The following is a 20,307-nucleotide window of genomic DNA, read 5'->3' on the forward strand; positions in this document are numbered from 1 at the left end:
ATTAGCTGCGGGCATTAGTTTGTTGTGTAATCATAGCTAAGACCTTTTACTTGACTAACAGTGCCTTTATTAATTTATACCCTCTAGAAATTACAACAAAGGCCGTATAAGTGGGAAATTGTAAGGGAAACCTGATTGAATGCCCCAGGCAGCCTGTGATGGATTTTGACAACTTCCCTCTCCTGAAGGAGCAAAATTACATTCCTAATTGTCACTTCATACTACAGAATTTCACATGAGCTCTGACTGCTACTGGAAGAAATCGATCTCTTGATCAGTGAACAGTAAGTTATATGTTTCACAAGAGCTTTTAAAAATGTAAAAAGACTTCAACAGCTTAGACTGTATATAATTATAATAATTAATAAAAATGTAACTATGCTGTATTCTTTGTGTAGGAGTCATACAAGATGGCTTACCTGAATGGCCTGGTATCCTCCAGGAATAACAATTCCTTGGGCAGGGAGGAATGAAAACTGTGGACCAAGTTGGGTGTTTGAGGGAAGGAGTTTATATACAGCATCAATGTCCCCCATGTTGCACAAAATAACCTGCAGTGGATATGGCACACATTAAGTTATTTAATCCCTACATTTTTCAGGACCTATACAGTATAAGCACAAGTAAAAGACAAGATCTGTTTACCTCATAAGAATGCCGAGAATTAATGAACACACTGCCGATGTCTAATGTATCCAAAGAGAAGTGTACTTGGGGACCTATCCCATCACCTCTGATTCTTAAAGGCAACCTTGATTCTCTGCCTGTAACATCACAGTATACGGTTCTGGCATAACTACAACAAAAACAAAAATTATCAGTTAAGGGTCTCTTGTTGAATATTCAAGTTTCAGGGGAGCAATGAAAGGTTCACAGTTAGCACCTATGATAAATTAGCTGAACCTGTTTCTAACATATGTAAACCCTAATACCCCATGCATATCTGCAAAAATTTTTTGTAAAACAAAACAAGATCTATAATCATGATTGTACTTCCCAAGAATACTGCATATTCTTACTTGCAGGCCTCTTGAGGTTTAAAGATAATGCTGATTTCTGCCTGAGAATTGGGCCAGATCTCTCCTTCCTAAAAATAAATGATCAGAAGCAGTTTAAACAAAATAATTTCTGCTGACCCTAAGATTGTTCTCACTCAAAAGACTTGAATCATATGTCAGTATTGTCCAGAGTATGATAGTCTAGAGTCTTGAAGAGAGTACTTTAATTCCCACTCTTAGATAACTGACACAATATATGACACTGGTCTTCAATAATAAATGGCTGTAGTCTTGCTTACCACTGGGTCGATAGTGACAATTGAGTCTCCGTAAAGCAGTTTGTCATCAGCAATGGCCTGTCAAGTTTTAAAAAGGAAAATAAAGGAATATTAAAAGCCTGAGAATAAACTAAGGCCTTGGGGCATAAACTAACTCCAGCCATGAAAAGGTGATTGTTAATTAATCATCATTTCTTACATTATTCATTTAATTATTACCTGCATCTTGTTTTTGAATTTTCTTGTCAAGATAGACATTTGATCTCGGAGAGTAGGATCAATCAGGCATTCCTCAAAGAACTCATCCTTTTCAACATTTTCCTCATTCTCAAGGTCTAAGTAAAACCTTAAAAAACAAAGATTCAAAACTGAGTTACCTAGTAAACACTTAGCTACATTCCTATAACTGCTTTCTGATACAGATAAGGGTAATTTGACCTGATATAATAAGAACAAGTTAATTTGCTTTAGTTAATAACTAGCATGAGTATAGGTACTGCATGGTATACTAGAAATTATTTAGCATATGCTAGCATTTGTCAGTTATGCATTCCTGTTTGGGGCCTTGTTTCAGGACTTACATGGTTTGTAAGTTTGTAAGTATGTTAAATTATGCATCAAATTCATCTATAAGTGGTGAAAACAGCCAGATAAAAACCAAAAAAACTTGTGGCCCTCAAGTTTACAATTACACAGTCAAGTTAAGCATCTAAAAGACAATCCTCTAGGGAAATCGACCTACGGTAGATGCTTAAAAATGAAAAAAACAAATTGATCAATCTAAATCAAAGCAGGCCCTATTAAAACTATGTACACAGTCACTTAAATTGTACTTTTTTTAAAAACCAGTGTATCCTTGTGGCACTGTCATGTACTAGTCTATGTTTGTTGAATTAGGTGCCTCCTTTTTTGGTAGAATTTCACTTAGCTTAGTGTTTGCATTGCTATGCATACTAAGCAGTTATCTTCAAGTTCCTAATCTCCCCTTGAGCTTTTTTCCTTTATGTTCTTAACATGTATGTTAGCCAAAGACATTAAATCAATTGAATTCAAAGTTTAACCATGAAGGGTGCTATGGCTGGAGATAGGTTTCGTAGTCTGCAGGTATAATGGGTTTAGGTTCCACTACCTCCATTTGTAACTTTCTTGTTTTTTAAATGAAGAATAGTTTTTTTTTTGGGAGGGGGAAAGAAGGGGAAATCTCACAAGTATGGAAATTTACAACCTACCTATCTTTATGTTGCATTTCTTCCCTCAGTGTTGCAAAGTTTGTCCACTTGAACTGGACAATAATATCACTTCTGTTAGAGAGAGTAACTGTCCTAGAGGTTGAGAAGATGGTAGGGTTGGTATATTTTTCAATTGTAGCAAAGGTAGCAAAGAATAGAAACAAATTTTTATACAATCCGTCATCTCAGGCACAAACATACCTTTGTGAGGCACAAGATATAAAGGCATTTTCCATTTTGACAGTATTTTTATCCAGTCGGATGTTGTAATCAATTGCAGCTCCATACAAACTGATATAGATTTCTTCTCCTGTATCATGTTTTAATGAAAGATATCCATGTCAGACTCTAGTATATGTTGCAGTAAACTTGATATCCGCGTGACTGTATGAACTACCTTAAATATAATTTGTACAATATACCTGTTTCATACTGAAGAATCATATGACTAGCATGGTCTCCTGTTTGCAGGGCCTTGAAATCTACATGAATCTGCATGCTGTCCCCTATAGCCAGCCGACCACTGTCTGGTGTAACAAAGAATGGCTCCTGTACTAACAGCTGGAACTTTGCCTCACTGTTGCCAATGTTTCGTACAAGGAGAGTCCTTGTGGTGGCATACTGAGGATATACAACAATATTAATGATAAGAGGTACCAAGAAGAGTATTGGTTCTTGCAAACTTTCTTTGCAATGACTTTCAGAGTATCACTAAATGAATATAGCATACATTTGTGTTTACAAAATAATGTAGTAATAATGAACATATATCCAAAATTGTTAATTGTCTCAATTTTGGATTCTAAAGTAGCGGCTGTGGCATCTCATTAAGTTGTGGATTAATTTTATTATTCAATACCCCAACAGGTGGCATCAGCATGAAATACATTCATGTAGCAAACAAATGCACAGTTGTATCTTGTCAGTCTAATGAACAGTAATAGTCCTTTTTACAGTTGTGGGCTTGGTGGCCAAGCCTTTGAACAGGAGTGAGGCTTAGGGTGGCCTTGCTATGATAGAGATATTGCTGCTTTTCAAATGCAAATTACTTTGTTATCATGCTAACTAGATACAGGTCTCTATCACAACAGGGTCACCCTTAGCCTCACTCCTGTTCAAAGGCTTAGCCACCAAGCCCACAACTGTAAAAGGGACTATTAAGACAAAACTACCAAAATGTTTCAACTGTACCTTTACGGGACAAGTTCCGAAGCTGATCTCATCTGGAAAATCAAGGATGGCTCTTGCCCCAATGGCCTTAACTGGCACCAAGAACTTCTCCCTTTCAGTTATGCAAATAAGCTCATGGGTGTAGTCCTGTTGAAAGAAGGCCAAATCATAGAATTGACTATATATTTTTATTCTTTCAATTTATGAAGCTATCAAATTTTTCAATCAATTTTCAAATCTTTTAAACCAAAAAGTAAAGCAACATGTTACACAATGCCACCTCACTTCCAATTCAACTGAAGGAAAAAAAAATATAAAAGTCTACTTAGTATAAAAATTTTCAATAAGAGTATAACCACAAAGATACATGCAATTCAATACACTGATAGTCTCAATACCTTTTTCTCATCAGGGGTAAATTGAATAATGAAGACAGTATCCATTCCTGGAGCTACTTTATGTCCCACGTCATTTGGGCTGATGATCTTGAAGTATGGAGAATCAGTTTGTGTCACCTTCACCAGACGGGCAACCTATGAAGACAAAAACCCCATAAACCAAAGCATTTGTTACTGCCTTTGGTACCATATGACTGTGTATTCTTAACAGCTAAACAAACACTTGCTCACACAGGCTTTATACAATTCAGCTACCTTTACATTTCAATCCCAACCATCTAAATTTCTGTATAAACTTTATCTTCCCTGAGGTTGTCACCAAAAGATAAGCCCCATGGAAGGATGAAACCGATCAATTCAATGTCCTCATCATGGATTAGTATGTCGAGGTATTTTCACTGCTTCTAAATGCTAATTACTTTGCAGGTTGTAATTTAGAGTTTGTCCCATTCCGCTCACAATTTGTCAGATCCCTCTCTTTAGAAAATGCAGAGAAACATGACTAGCTTTTAATTGGATTGAGTTTTCTGTCTGTTGGAGCTCTGCAATGGTAATTTGCTTTTAAGATTTAACTGCCATAAAAACCTATCTCTTTTCTATAGGCTTTACTTTTACATCTTCTTTAGTTGTGTCTATACATGTAGATGTAATGATCCATCTTAAATGTCGTGATGAATCTCCTTAGGAAGGGGTTTGACCACAAATAATTCTGCAATTGTTTGAGGAACTTTTTTTTTTACCTTATCATTATTTCTCAACTGTAATGGTATCTGATATGTCTCAAATGGGTTGAAATTCTGGAACACAATATCTGAAGGAAATGGCTGAAATAGAGGCTCTTCAATATCCATAGTAGTGAACTAAAGAAAAAAACAAACAGTTTTTTTTTAACAAAACTTAATAAACTACACAGACTGTCACTGTAACAGTGTAAACAAAGGCAAAGGATTTATTTACTTTAAGTCTGTCTATACTAGAGAGAATAAAATGGGAGACCAATAAAGTATGTGAAAGAAAATGCAATGGAAGTGTTAAACTAATGTCATCTTGCTAGGATAAGACTGTAAAAAGGAAAAAATTCAATTATGTACCAAGTGTTTTAACTGATCAAGTCATCTTCATTTTTCAATTGTTTTGTTAATTCAGTTATCTTATTGAATTTGTAGTAAATGATTGTAACTTGGCTGTAATAGTCGATAATGTGTTCATCTAGGTTAGGGTATTCCTGATATTAAAGAGACTGTTACTGGTGGGCTTGAGACTGATGTTTCAACAACAAGATCAGATTCAACATTAGACACAAGTCTAATTAATTGATCACAATACAACAATAATTAATCAACTTATCAAGTTGTTATTATCACTGTTTTAAGTACAAAGGCCAACTTTGATGGATGATTACTTCATACTATACAAGCCTCTTGTCAAAACAAAACTAAAAGGACCTCTTGTAGTTTGTAGTAAAGAAATAGTTGAGGGTCTAACCTTTTGAAGAGTCTGTTCAGACATGTCTAGTAACTCAATAATTTGTGGCACTCTCATCTCATATGTGAGCTTAAATCTTTCATCTGTGGTGAGCTGCATCTCAGCCATATAAGCAGAAGGAGCTTGCTAAGTGTTCGTAAAAATATAATACAATGGTCAATGTTGCTATCACACAAAGAAATTTTGTGAGTATACAATCTACATCTACTTTGGAGAGTGTTTTTTGCGTCTCCTAGCTCCTCGTTGTACCTTCTTCATATGGAGCGGAATGTGAAAAACCCTGATTCGAAGCAGAAATAAAATTAATTTCTCCTTAATCTTGTGCACATAGAGCTGTACAAATTTTAAGACTGAGTTTAGCTGGTCCACTCAGCTGACTTTTGCAGACAACTGAAATCGAAAAGCGTTTGCTGTCTGCTTGTCTGGCAAACGGATTCATCTTGCTAGTCAACGCTATTGAGAGTAAAACTCCTTAAGTTGCAATCCTATTCATTGCAATTTTCAAAACTCTATTAACTCAAAGCTTGCTAATAGATCTAGATCGCGAGCAAACTTCAGTACAGATACACTTAATTTGCCTGGTTGTTTTGCATCAAACGTAGTAAGGCTCGGGAAAATTACACAACTAAAACAATAATAAACCTGAGAAAGTTTAAGTCTGATCACTCACCTTATCATCCTCAGGGCTTCCCTTCACAAGTTTGGGATTTCTCGGATGAACGACACGGCTTTTGAAGTTAGAAGTCACAGCTTTGCTACCGTAGTTCTCTCGTACAGTAGATTGTACTTCGCCTCGCAACCCTCCACGAAGTTTTCCCTGAGGCATTGCGATAATTTTTCCGTTCAACGATTCAATTCTTTTTCTTTAGAATGGCATTGTATTTGCAGATCTCGTATGCTTTTTCGATTCTGGTAAACCGTAATCACTCATAACTTACAAAAACACAGGCAGCCATTTTCTGAAGTTTGAGCGGGAGTTGTTGCCATGGATTTGGGGACTGCTCAAACGCATATGGTTTAGTGTCTGGCTACTGACCATAAAATCTGCTGGCTCAGGGTTTGTCTGTGAGCAAGCTGGCAAACTGGAGCAAACTGTTCATGTTCTCTTCCTCTTTTATTTTCTTTAGTACGTTTTGTTAATTTTTTAACCCTCGTTTCCTCTAAAAATCTGATTTTTCAAACACTCTAGATACTGAAATAAAATGTTCCGAAAACGTATCTTTATTAATAATAACTTCGGTCACAAGGAGTTTAGGTGCCTACGTTGGTTGCAGTGTGATCTACTTCTTCAAACAATCTAGCAGAATGCTGCCAAAAGTGCTCCGCCGAATGCTGGGTATGGAAAGTAATCTTGATAAAACTGGCTACCTTATGTTTATTTCATGTCATTTTGATGTCCCCGCTTGCTGGGGTCGCTCTGGTTAACTTTCTATGGTTTTGCCTCAATTGCAAAATTACTAGAAATCGAGACTAACGAACTACGCGGCAAAACTCCATAAAGCTTGAGTCGCTTGTATGGCTCTAAACCTACCACAGGAATACAGAGACATCACATGTCATTTCGGTACACATTCGGACGGGCTTTCGCCGGAAAAGGATGACAAGGACAGGGCCGTAGCTAGCATGAGGCAAGACGAGGCAATTGCCTCGTCTTGATTTTGGTCTTTTCCTTTTTTTTTTTTGCACCAGTATCGCTCGGCAATAAAAAAGTGAACTTCCACACTTGCCCAAGATTGACTTTTCTAAAGAAAAATGCCACGGAAAATGCTTGAAAGAGCATTTCTGAGCCTCTAGATTTCAAAATTTTCTGGGGGAGGCATGCCAGACCCGAAACTTGCCTCGTCTTGTTCTGAAGTCTGGCTACGGCCCGGAAGGAGATAACTTAGGGCGTTTCTGACTTCCACTGAAAATAGTAACCACAAATACAACTCCTTAAACTGTTTATGTTTGAACGCTCTGAGTGTTTTGAAGAACAACGCAGAATAAGAACAGAGACATGTTTTGACGAGCAATTTGGACCTTTTACATCATGAAAAGTGCTACAACAGAACGTAAGGGTAACCACGTAAGAAAAGGCCAGAGGACGAGTAAAAATCGTAATGTTCTTTATTGCATTGTGCAAAACTTCATGGATTTATAAATAGTTGACATACTGTCGAATGATGCAAAACATTTACAAATAGTCGTGCTAAATTCAACACAGAACGTTAGAAATTACAAAGCTATCATAAAAATATACCTACAAATTCGAGAATTCATGGTGTCAAAATATTTTCTTGTTCATTGAATAGAAAAAAGCTTTCAAATGAAGTCTTATGAAAAATTCACAAAATTGCAAAATTCACATAGGGTTGAACAATTTCTTTAAAATCAAGTAAATATACATTTCTGTAATAGCTTTATAGAAAAAATTTTCGTTTGTTCAAAGCATAGTTATGTTCAAAGTTATTTACATTTAAAGTTTTAACATCTCGAAATATGTTAAAGATGGAGGTACTCTAAATTAGTTTCTGATCAATTGCACAGATCTTTCTTATTATTTCTCATTAGATTTAAAGTTTATTTTTTCTCAAGTCAATTGCTGGTTCATTGGAGAAGAATAAAATTCACAAAGAACTGTAAAAAGTGACGGTAAAAAATGTTTTCGTGTAGCGTGGCACTTAGAAAGACACAGCCCGGAAGAAGAGTGTTTGAGATATCAAACATGGATAATTACAATGCATTAATTATGAAACGTTCACATTAGGAAAGACCTTTTAGAAGAAATTTGCGCTACGTGTATGTACAACTTAAGTCCTATATCACTTATGAGACAAGACCTCTACGATCTTTCGAGGCAGCAAACTAAAAAACTACGTTGCAAAAATTAATTCTGGTGAAAACAGACCAGCTATTTCGACAGTTTTTCTTGATTAATATTTTGGGTCCGAAATTCAACTTTTCACGGTCCGTTTCGTGGCTTGACCAAGCTCCACTGTTCTGACTCGCTGGGCAAAATTCAAACTGCAGACTGTTTCACCTACATTTTTCTCCACAGGCGAAACCTGAACCACCATTAGAGTTTTGGAATCTCCTCCTGAAAACCAAAATGATTTAAGTGATAAGTGCTTGTTGGTCAACACAGTTTTTAGCCTTCTTCGCGCTAGCTTTCGTCAAACAACATGCCCTCTTAGGGAGTCTGGAAACATATAACAAATTCGTTTCCAGGGACCCCCTATCATCCGCCCTAAGGGCCCGTTTCTTGACAGTTCCGGTAATTTAACGGGCCCGAAGCCATATTTTAAAATAAAAATTTAAAAACAGAGGAGCAGGTTCTGGTACCCTAACTAGTCCAAATTGTTTCTTTAGCTGACGGTTTAAATTATTTGGATACCCGTAATAAAATCAGTTCCGGCTGCGTTCGTAAAATCTCAAGTTTCCCATTCCCCCCAATCTGCTTCCTTAGATGTTAATGAAAGTTTCATTTTTTTGTATATTTTGCGTGGCCCGCTTGTTACTTATATATTTCCCTTGACGTTTGACTGCTGTGTTCCTTAAGACGAGGTTGAGGATGTTTCGTGACCGCGAGAAAGACACAAAGGTCATGAAGCAGAAAGCAAGTTCTCAAGACAAACCGTCCCCTTCCCCCCCCCCCTACCAAATATCGCAGACTGAGGAACACGAATTTGTAGCCCGATGGAAGGTTAGAGGCCACTTACCCAGAGATTCTTGAAGGAGATACGTCAGCTTTGAATTCCTGTAGGGAACATGAGAACTCTTGTTTTTGAGCGAGTGGATCACATCGCCCAAAGAGGACAAAGACTTGTTTATACTCTGAGCCTCTTTCATCCGGGCACCTTCAGATCCACTCTTCGACACTCTCTCACTTCCTGCTAAGTCCACCAGGTTAAGCTTTCCTGAGACGATGTAAAATAAGAAAACGAGACTGCAAAGTCAATTTTTTTTCGCATTTCCTGTACAACGAAAATGAAGCACCTAATGCATCCTTCTAGATGCCTTGCCTCTGACACACCATCTTGTCTCAAACTCAGTTCTTCAGAATGAGGAAACTCAAAGTATTTTTCTTCTATTCTAAGAAACCCTGTAATGTAAATTCACTTTCCGGAAAAAAAAAACGTGGATTTCCTTAATACGACAACTGAAGTTCCTTAAGAGGTATATCCCATCTTGAGGAACAATCACCATTCTTAATACACGCCCTTCCCTAATATCAAAACCAAGAAAAAACAAGTAAACAGAGTTTAGGATTGTACTTTTAATATCACTTAATATCGCTTGTATCTGATATATTTGACCACCAATGAATCTCTTCGTCCCCAAAAATGACAGATCAGAAAATCCTCCTTACAATACAATTCCACTTCCGAGCAAAAAGCTGGAAGGTGATGGGGCGAAAGACATGTATTAACGAAGGGAAACTGTGTGATTAAACATACAACTCTCTGAGATAAACTTACACGAAATCTATGGCAGACAGTGCAAAAAATTTATATTTAACCCTTTGACTCCTAAGAGTGATTAGCATTTTATTTCACCATACATTATCACCCCTGAATCATACATTAAAAGTCATGAAAATAACAGAAATGATCACAAACTTAAAAGAAGCTCTTGATTGTCAAACAAATTCTCCTAGTCAGTAGCTAGGAAATGTATAGAGGTAAATATGGAGAATATGCATATTGATGTTAGGGTGGAAATGGTTAAATCTTTGACGTAAAAAGGTAAACTGCCGGTATATGGATTTTCTTACCGATAGTCTTGCGTCCTGTGGTTTTGTTGAAACCGGTTACCGTCACACAGAGAAGGGCATGGGAACGAGAGGAATGCTCGTTCATGTCAGTGATGGCCGTAGACCTGTTGGTCTTTCCGATGGCAAACACCTGTCAAGCAACATTCAAATGAATCAGCCAATCAATAATCAACTGAGCAATCAGTAAATCAATCAAAAAGATGTCAATCAATCTATCCAACGATCGAACAATCCATCAAATTAATCAAACAATGATGTATACCTCGTTCAGTTCGTCAACATTATTCACTTGAATTTCGGTGAGGCCAGGTACAAAAAGACCGTCTTTTCCTTGCTTCACTTCAAGTTTTGTGGATGGATCGTCACCCAGCAGATCACGGATCATTTCATTATAGATCTCGATCACAGAGACGTTGATATTGTAGTTCCAATCCACTCCGCGATCACGTGTTTCTTCGAACAACAGCTTGAGTGCACGCTGGTTGATACCAGGATTGGATGAGGGGCCCTGGGAAAGAAAAAACAAAACAAATCAAGAACATGGGTTATTTCTGACAACGGAGACTTTGAGCAAAAAATTAAGACTAAAAATCAGCGATAATAATTTCGATTAACGTTCCTATGTCTCGCTCATCATTTTCAAATTCTGTACATACTAAGAATGCGTGTGAAAGTCTCGATGTACGTGATTAAAAACTCTACAATGTGGAATGCAGCCATGGTTGAGTCAGATTGAGTGTTCAGTTTAGGTTTCTATTCTTTTGGATAAAGAGCATTTCGTAAATTAAGCATTCAAATTTCCCACGACTTTTCTTAAGGATGGTTAACTCTTTGCGTAGATCTTTGTTCCTCTGAATGTGGGCGTAACGCAGGTGTTTTCCAAGCGCTGAGTGCTAGTGTCTATTAATGCGTTAGAAAAGGTGCCGGCGAGTATAGCCAACATGATCTGCATGTGATATAGGTTGTTTAAAGCCTCGTTGTACCCTTAACATGCTAAGGGGAAAAGGCTCTGGAAAGGGGTGGCGGGGGTAGGTGTAGCAGCCAATGGTCCATAACTTTCGGAGGTTATGCTTTCTTTTTTTATAGCATTAAGTGACTAAGAATATCGCTACTCCTTCCGGCATTGTGCAATCTCAGAAAATAAAGAAATAAAAATGGTTTGCGAACAGTCTATTTACCACCCTTCTTGAGTATCACTAGATACCCAAATCGGCTGTAGTTTGGTAACTAGCATCCGCTCGGGTTATTAGATTGAGGCCAAAATAGGACGATGGTTTAACTACCTAGCCTTCTAATAAACATTATCGCACAACAGTTAACAGTTACCTCCATTGTAAACGTTTTTCCGCTTCCTGTTTGCCCGTAGGCGAAGATACAAACATTATAACCGTCTATACAAGAAACTATGAGTGCCTTAACCTCTTCAAACACCTGGAGAGAGAAGAGCGGATTGCAGATTAAAAGAGCGTCTATTGGCTAAATATATCTCTACTTCATTAGAGCAGTTCACCGAAATTGCAAAAACTTTACCACACTTTGATAAAAATACTTACATGGTAATAATAAACAAACATGAATCGCACATTATTAAGTATAGCGAGGATTTAGTACGGATCGCAAATGACGAACAAAAAGATTTTCAAGCAATATTTTCCAGTACACACAACTGTCTCAAAGCTCCTTTAAATGAAAGTTTGCTCCGAGATTTCGCTGCTAAACTGGTGCATTGATGAAGGAAACACCATCACTGCCTTCTTTTGCATCAGTTACTGTTCGCTAGCGCGAGGTTTGCATTAAAAAATTAAAGCCCGAACGCATGATGTCACGTCCGACTCATCAAATACAACATCTACTAGCATAACAAAAAAAAAATTACCTGCTGTTGAGTGGACTCTGATGTGAACACCTTGTCCATCTCGAACAGTTTTGTTGATCCTTTGGAGAAAACACCAAGAACACCATCGTCATCTTCGTCAAAAGAAACAACATTGGCAGCCATTTTTCCTCCTCCGTCTTCTTTGATCACAGGCCTTACCCTGCAATATACTCTAATGTTGCCTTTCAATTCCACCAGTTCGTTGTGGAGCTTTTTCCTCAGCGCCATTTCCTTTTTGTACTTCGTAACCAATTCTTTATTTTTGTCATCAATTCCTTCGATGCGCTGCACAATCTGTAAAGAAAACAAAAGTGGAATTCCATTCAGAACTGAAATTGCAAACAGATCGCGAAATTCTCGCAGGAGAAATCCATCCTTGTGTAAACGAAGTACCCCATACAGTGGAACCTCGATTTCACGCACCTCTATATAACGACTCGGAAGTCCTAGGTATAACGAACGATACTTCAGCTTCAGCCCGGCTAAAGTTACAGTAAAATTTATGCCACGAAACCTCGATATAACGAGCCAATTTCCCCAGTCCCTTGGCACTTCGTAAATTGAGGTTCCACTGTACTTAGTGTCTTGAAACATGCGAGCTACAGGAAGTGAAACTTACTTGTTTTATCACCTCGCGTATTGCCGGTTTAATTCCAGTCCCGAGTTTTAAACAGTTTATCCTTAGATCTTGATGTTCTCTCTTTATATTGTCCAAAGTGTTCTTCATTAAAATCAGCTGCTGTGTAACGCTTTTCAGCTTTGAGCGCATAACGCTGGTTTCCCTCCCACATTTGGCCCGCTCCTCTGCAACAAGTCGTCTTTTTTCCCCTTCAAAGTCTTTCGTCTGTTGTTCAAATTCTTGTCCCAGCTGATCGATATCCGCTTTATATTTGTTGATCTGTTGGAGAGGGAGAGGATAAAAACAAACACGAAAATCAGACAGTTGCAAGATGTTAGATTCTTCGGGTCGACGTTTATAGGAATGAAGAGAGCAGATAAGAAAGGGATGGAAGGGAAGGAAGAGAGGAGAGGAGAGTCACGGGGAACCGAGAAGGGAGGAGACAAGAAAAATGGAAGGGAATGGAGAAAGAAAAGGAAAAATTATATGAGCTAAAGATGTAAGAAAGAGAAGAGTAGAGAGAAAGAAGAGTTGGGGGGAAAAGTGGAACAAAAGCTGCTACGTACAGACTATGGATGACGATGCACAGTTTTCACAGGCATAAGTTTTAGACTTCCTTGACTCACGATAAAATTTATTGAATTTGCCTTTACCATTTCCTGACATGTTGAAACTACGTGGGACGCATAATCGAAAGTAGTTATCCATAGAGTTGATATTCTTGGGCAAATCGCAATGTGGGCAATCGTAAAAGGTAAGTGCGAAAAACGAATTTAGGTCTCGGCGCAAATTGGAACCGTGTTTTCTTATATACGTGCCACTGGAAGGGCGCCATCATACCATCTGGGCCACCGACCAACATGCGGGGAGCGATGCAAATTTGATCGCAGCTCGACGTTTCTTCGTTGGTTTGGGGGAAGCTCTTCCCACGCTCGATCTAGTAGGAGAAATCACAAACGTACCTCTGATTCTAGCGCCTTTATTTTGCTGTCTTTTCGTTTCACCGCTGACTCGAGAGAGCTCATTTCCTTCACGGCTTCCTGCAAAGTTCGACAATCGGCCAAAGCTTTTTGCTCATTTCTTGTGCTCTCCGTTATGCTCGTTTTTAAAGACTTTATATCAGCTTGAAGAGCGGATACCTACAATTAGAACAAATGCAAACGATGAACGAAAGATTATGTAAGATTTCCCCTCTCTGATGCTATGGACATGAACGTAACGCACCTTAGCGTTGTAGTCTGATCTCGTCTTCGCAAGAATTTCTTCCAGATCTTTGTTTTGAGCGATCATCTGATCAAGCTGTTTTTTGGTCTCCTCGGAAACAACAGAGATGGTCCGCGTCTACGAAAAAATGAGACAATTTTAATTAAATAAGTTTTAATTTTGCATTTTCACAGATCACGAAAATTAAAAATATTAAATCCCGCATCACGCCAAAACCCTTTTCACCCCCAATGGGTAAGGGGCTTCTCCATGTTGAAAACAACAATTGGACAGAGATTCGACTACTTTCTTGAGACTAACCTTCGGCGGTGTAGCAGCCAGATTACTATACTTCGCTTCAGTATCTCGTAGCTTCTTTCTAAGATTCAATGCTTCTTCTTCAAGTTTATTTTGTGTATTAGTGTGTAGTTTGTGAGCGCTCTGTAAATCATGTTCTAATGTCTGAATCTTCTTTTTCAAAGTGGCGACTTCCTCTTGGAGTGAAAACACTTGTTTGTCGTTTTCTCTTGGTTTATTCTGAAAGAGGATAAAAATATATATTTTTATCGACGTGTACATCTGTATCAAGGGTTCATCAACATCACAGTCCACCTAAGACCAGGCTCCCAGGGAGGGGGGGAGGGGAAGAATAATTAGAACATGGGATCTGAAAAACGGGAGAATCTGGGCCACCTTATTCACCAAATTTCCCGCCAATATACATGATGTTAAGAACCACGTAAAAATGTCTTGCATTAAAACGGGGTTTTTATCTCCTTTGCAAAGAAGACCAAGGTCATTAGTACGATCGGGTCGCTCTATGATTAACCACTGGTCAAGATTTTATCTTTGTGCAACTAAATAACGAAACAAAGATAATGCCCAACACATAAATCTTTTAAATAACAGCCAAATACACTCTTACACTTTCCACTCCTGAGCTTTGCAACTTGAGATTTACAGCCTGGGCTTTGCGGAGCTTTTTCTCCAACTCTGAAATGCTTTCTGTCAAACGACTCACGTTCTCTTTGTGTTCATGCTTAACTGTCTCAAGTTCTGACTGCGTTGACAGCCATGTTTCATGAATCCTGCTCTTCTCTGCATGGAGATCATTTATAGAGTCAACCAGTTTCCTAAGACTTGAAGCTTTTGTATTGGCAGTGTACAATGATTGAGAAGGAATCGACCCTTTGATGTGACTCTCAAGCTCGGAAATTTTGGTTTCTTGTTCTTCAATAAGTTCTTCTAAGTTGTGAATAAGTTCTGCTTTCATAGCTAACTGAGATTCGTGAGTCTTCTTCAGAATTTTTATTTGGGATTTTTTGTTGTTTTCTGCCTTTTGAAGCTTGGACTTGTAGTTGGCAGTTTTGTCTGTCATGGCCTGGAAAGCAGAGAAGGCAAAATTCAGTTTAATCAATCAGTCACACATTTATTTTTAAATATTATCAGTACATCTGACAGGTATTAGTTCTTTTTTTGCAATTTGAATGTGTGCTTTATATTAAATAAATTACATGAGGTATACAACTGTTGACGTTTATAAATTAAAAGGTATTTATGAGCAAATTTCTCAATAAATACCTTAAATCCCATGAGTGACCAAGACAGAATTTCTCCTTACAATATCAATAAATTTTCTAGCAGACAAGTGATGAGAATAAAGAAAAATATCACTTACGGGATTATTAGATGATCCAATATGAAATTCTTAGGACTATAACATTGTGAGAATGGGCCATTTTACAGTTGTGTACTTAGTTGCCAAGCCTTTGATTCAGAGTGAGGCTGAAGGTGACCTTGTTGTGATAGAGACCTGTATCTAGTTAGCATGACAACAAAGTGATTTACATTTGAAGGGCAGCGAGGTTTGTATCATAACAAGGTCACCCCTAGCCTCACTCCTGTTCAAAGGCTTGGCAACCAAGCACACAACTGTAAAAAGTACTATTTGTAGGACAGAAGGTAAGGAGAATTGCTTCTGAGATCTCAGCTGCAAAAGGGTTAAGGGTGCTTGAAAATTGAACAAGTAATACCATGAATAGATCTATAACCCTCCTAAAAGGTTATTGGAACAGCCTGTTTCCCACTCAATTTTGCATTTGGCCTTCTAAGTTACTCTGTACCAATATTGATTAGAGACGAAGGAGGAATCTTAAAATAATTATGTCAAGGAATTGGTACTAGTTCAAATAATTAAAATAAAAGTCCTTAAACTGAATTTTAAATAGAAGTATTTGCTGGGAGTTGTAACTGACTTGGGGACTGTGATATTGTAAAGGGTTGATGAGGTGGAATGGTTAAACACGGGTGGAACCAAGACAGACTGCTCGGACACATAAAACAAGCTGTCCTTGGGGATCCAGCCCTTTAAATCAAGAAATTACATTTTTTTATAAAGAGTACGTGCTACTTCTTTTAATGCATGACAGGCTAAGCTGAGAAAGAAGTATTGCTATTATATTAAGCATGATGCTTTGAGTTAACACACAAAAATGGTATAAGCTTGTAAACAAGAATTTGGTGTTCAATCAAGATAACAACTTCTACCTAATAAGTTTCATTATTCTCATTTGCTGAATAAGGTATGAAGATTAAAGGGTCAGAATAAACATCAATCACTTCAGGGAATTAAAGGGTGAAATCAGCTTTAAGCTGAACTGAGCCTGTTTAAACATTGCAAATAAATAAATGAGTAAACAGAATTTATAAAAATTAATAATGAACATGCATAGTCTACATTGTCTGATTGGTCAATTCAGTTTCCAAGGGGATGCTCTATCAGGTTATAGAGTCTCCATGTAACTAGTTATGTTAAAGCAGCAAAATAATGCATTTCTTGCGCGCTCTATAATGTGATAAAGCCAGTTGCATTGGTATGTTGGGAGAGCATGAGGAAAGCTTGTAAATCAGAGGCATTTGGCTGTGGATTTTTAAGCTTTCCTCATGTTCTCTGCATGGCTTTATCATGTTTAAGTGACCAGAAAACATGTGACCTATTGCTTAAATAAACAAACCTTAAGATTCATAAGAAGTTCCTCGCGTTGTTTGTCTTTCTGTTTTACCTCTGCAAGCAGAGCATGATACTCAACATCTGACGAACCTGAAATTGTACCAGAACTTTTAGAGCATTTTTCTCCCAACATTTTTCACTTTAAAGAAGTCAGTTTATACATGAAGTAAAATAGATATTATCTCAAATTTTATTTAATATAGGGAAGTGGACTTTTTTTAACAGAGTTCTGGGGCTTTAACAATGAAAAACCAATTTACCAGCTTTGCAGTCGTGATTCTACAAGTTTAAAAATTTAGTGACAATTTCAAACTACTTTCTCCTAAATGAACAATCATGTTCTTGGTTAACCATTACAACTGTTACTTCGACTTGGGACTTGTTGATGTGATAACACATTTCTTAAATTCATCTTTTGGCATGTCTTAAAGTGTATTATCACCATGTCAATGAAGTCTCTTCCCAAATCTGGGAACAATTGTACACCAAAGCTGATCTAACTGGCTTTTAATTAAAAGCACTAAAAAGGAATCACAACCTACAAACAAACTAGCAAAACAAACACATAATGATAAATAAACCTGTTAAAATAGTATCGCTTCAAACCATTAGTAAATTTGAAAAATATAAGTAAGCTTACTGAAAAACCTAATATAAATCTTTTAATTCCATCACCTAATGATATTTTGCAGCTTGTCAACGAAAATTATACTTTGAAACTCTCACGCAACCACCTCTTTTTACTTCTCCCTGGATGATTTTCCTGCCCAAAAATGGCGAAATCGTCCAAAAATTCATCAAACAGTATTTTATAATTCAAGTTTCAATATTTTCAATAGAGAAGACATACAAAGTAATAAATAATATTGTATTTGGACAGTCAGACAACAAGTACTTCAGATGACATTGCAGATAATCTTACAACTCCAGGAGAGATGAAACCAGAAACTATTTCAATTTGTTTGTTGTTGACATGAGAGCAACAGGTATTTAGCTAATTAAATGGAACGCAAGAGTTAATAGCATGCATACTGAAGCTAAACAATGTTTTCACAACTATCCAAAAGACGCTGTGTACGGTTTGTAGACTGAAATAATTGTAGATAACATTGAAGTTGTAAAAAAAAAAAAAAAAAGAATTCACCTTTGCTAAACAGCTGATCAGCTTCAGGTTCCAATTCCTCATCGTCACTCGATGACTGGCCGGCTTCTGGACTAGAATCATCGTCTGTTGCATGTACGAACAAAGACAGAGAGTGGATTGTTCGTGTTTAGTGTCAAGAAAGCTTATCGAACACGAGCGATACACAAAATGTAAATATTTCAAATAAAAGCAAATTTTGTCTTGCAAGAACTAGTTATAATCTAGAGGCTACACAGTAGAGCCATAGCTTGATCGTTTAAGCTCACCATCGAATCCTAACTCCTCTTTCCACAAATCTTTTCGCGAAGGAGATGGTTTATGCTTGGAGTCAGGCTTGAATGCCATCGGAGTCTTGAATGATGGCGAAGTTTGACTCTGAAAGAAAACACACGATGCCATATAAAAATTAGCCAAACTCGAATTCCTACCGGTATGATCATTTATATCCGATAGTTCTTTTACATAACGCGAATGCCAAACTCACCTTCGTTCGATCGCGAGTGAAAGACATTTTCAGATTCCTAATAGTTCTTTCTAGGTGATTTCGTTACATGAACCGGTATCACAAAGTGGATGAATCTTTACCCAAACAGTATCTCACGTAAATAATTAAGTTGTGGCTAGGTAGCGGCTTCAGCTAGCTTTCAATGATCTTCATTCCTACTACTCTACGTCCAGATCGTAGACGTAATTAATTGTGAAATCAACTCACAAAGGCATGAAACCGTTTACTGTGAAACCCGGTGACTTCCTTCACGATGACGTCACCAAGCAACAGAATACAATCTGACCCAATCCTTTTTTAAAATCCCACTTGACGCAGGACAAGTTCAAACACATGTCAAGTTTCAAATTTTTGGCGGCGGTTACAGGTAGGCCAGTGTAATAATATGGATATATCAACAAAGTTGAAATGGTAAATTGGCCACCTTAACGATTACAAAAGCTGACGTTTCGAGCGTTAGCCCTTCGTCGGAGCGAATAGAGGATTTGTGGGTTGTGTGTGCTTTTAAAGGCAGAAAATGGAGCTACGTTATTGGTGGGAACATAACAACGAGAAAAACACGAATGAATTAGTGGAATGAAAAGCGTTTGTTGATACCTGTGGGATTTAGACTGCCGGTTTGAAATATGAGCTTTTGTTCAAGAGTTTTACGGCTTTCCGTGCTACCTAAGTGCAAGGAAAGACCGCAGATTGCCATATGTTGCTTAGAATGATCAGGTAAATTAAAATGTCTAGCGACTGGTTTCGATGTGTCCTTGCCATTCCTTTCCACGTCTCGAAGGTGTTCTCGGAATCGGTCACCTAGTCTTCTGCCTGTTTCGCCGATGTATATCTTTTTGCAATAGGTGCAAGTTATGCAATAGATTACATTGGCGGAGGTGCACGTGAAGTGATCGGTGATCTTAATGGATCGTTTGGGTCCCGATATTTTATCAGTTTTGTGAATGAAAGGACACGTTTTGCATCGTGCACGAGCGCATTTAAAAGTTCCTGGTTGGTCATTAGTCTGAAAAGAACTTCTGACCAAAAAATTGCCTATCGTTTTGTCGCGTTTGAATGAAATGAGCGGAGGCTGCGAAAAGATAGAGCTTGTCTCTGGATCGTTTTGAAGTAATTTAAATTTTTTAAGAATGATGGATTTAACTGAGTGGTTGGGAGGGTGAAACGTGAGAGTGAATGGAATGCGGTCGGAATCTTCCTTTTGGGACGTTTGTAGTGCTGGATGTCGATCAATAAGTTGGGCGCGGTGGTAACCCTCTTGAACGACGGAATCAAGGTAACCACGTTTATCGAAAAACTGGCACATTGACTCTGATTTGTGGTGGAAATCAGAGTCATCACCACATAAACGACGAAGTCTTAGAAACTGAGAAAAAGGAATGGAATTCTTAACGTGAGATGGATGCGAAGACGAATATAACAAGTAATTACGCGAGTCTGTAGGTTTGTCATACACACTAGTGCATAAACCGTTGCCTTCAATTGAAACTTTGATGTCTAAAAAGGATAAAGAATTGTCAGAAATTTCCCAGGTACATGATTTCAGAGCCGGGTGAAAAGAATTGACTGCGGTTATGAATTGAGTGAGCTCCTCTCTGGTAGACTGAGGTAGCGCCGATACAGTCGTCGATGTAGCGAC

The 20,307-nt window shown here is 37.8% G+C and overlaps 2 protein-coding genes across 2 annotated transcripts in view; both read right to left on the bottom strand.

Annotated features, from left to right (window-relative positions):
* LOC111334789 (axonemal central pair apparatus protein HYDIN) overlaps nt 1-6,533 on the bottom strand; it is a 54,612-nt gene extending 48,079 nt beyond the window's left edge. Inside the window, exons 1-13 of the mRNA XM_088755601.1 lie at nt 6,229-6,533; nt 5,559-5,684; nt 4,814-4,933; nt 4,074-4,208; nt 3,697-3,822; nt 2,928-3,126; nt 2,707-2,815; nt 2,506-2,598; nt 1,496-1,622; nt 1,298-1,354; nt 1,020-1,087; nt 646-796; nt 420-551 (exon numbers count right to left, since the gene is read on the bottom strand). Of these exons, the coding sequence (XP_088611727.1) occupies nt 420-551; nt 646-796; nt 1,020-1,087; nt 1,298-1,354; nt 1,496-1,622; nt 2,506-2,598; nt 2,707-2,815; nt 2,928-3,126; nt 3,697-3,822; nt 4,074-4,208; nt 4,814-4,933; nt 5,559-5,684; nt 6,229-6,384 (1,599 nt within the window). The 5' untranslated portion in view covers nt 6,385-6,533. The remainder of the gene's footprint in view (nt 1-419; nt 552-645; nt 797-1,019; nt 1,088-1,297; nt 1,355-1,495; nt 1,623-2,505; nt 2,599-2,706; nt 2,816-2,927; nt 3,127-3,696; nt 3,823-4,073; nt 4,209-4,813; nt 4,934-5,558; nt 5,685-6,228) is intronic.
* Nucleotides 6,534-7,646: 1,113 nt separating this feature from the next.
* LOC111334816 (uncharacterized) lies at nt 7,647-18,923 on the bottom strand. The gene is made up of 15 exons (XM_088755610.1): nt 18,648-18,923; nt 18,430-18,538; nt 18,164-18,247; nt 17,024-17,109; nt 14,935-15,390; nt 14,331-14,546; nt 14,031-14,147; nt 13,769-13,945; nt 12,807-13,085; nt 12,188-12,481; nt 11,638-11,742; nt 10,574-10,819; nt 10,312-10,441; nt 9,257-9,454; nt 7,647-8,634 (listed from the first exon to the last, which is right to left on the bottom strand). The coding sequence occupies exons 1-15, from the start codon at nt 18,672-18,674 to the stop codon at nt 8,492-8,494; spliced, it is 2,667 nt and encodes an 888-aa protein (XP_088611736.1). The 5' UTR covers nt 18,675-18,923; the 3' UTR covers nt 7,647-8,491.
* Between the last annotated feature and the right edge of the window lie 1,384 nt (nt 18,924-20,307).

Source organism: Stylophora pistillata, chromosome 3 (assembly GCF_964205215.1).
Source record: "Stylophora pistillata chromosome 3, jaStyPist1.2, whole genome shotgun sequence".
Classification (NCBI taxonomy): Eukaryota; Metazoa; Cnidaria; class Anthozoa; order Scleractinia; family Pocilloporidae; genus Stylophora; species Stylophora pistillata.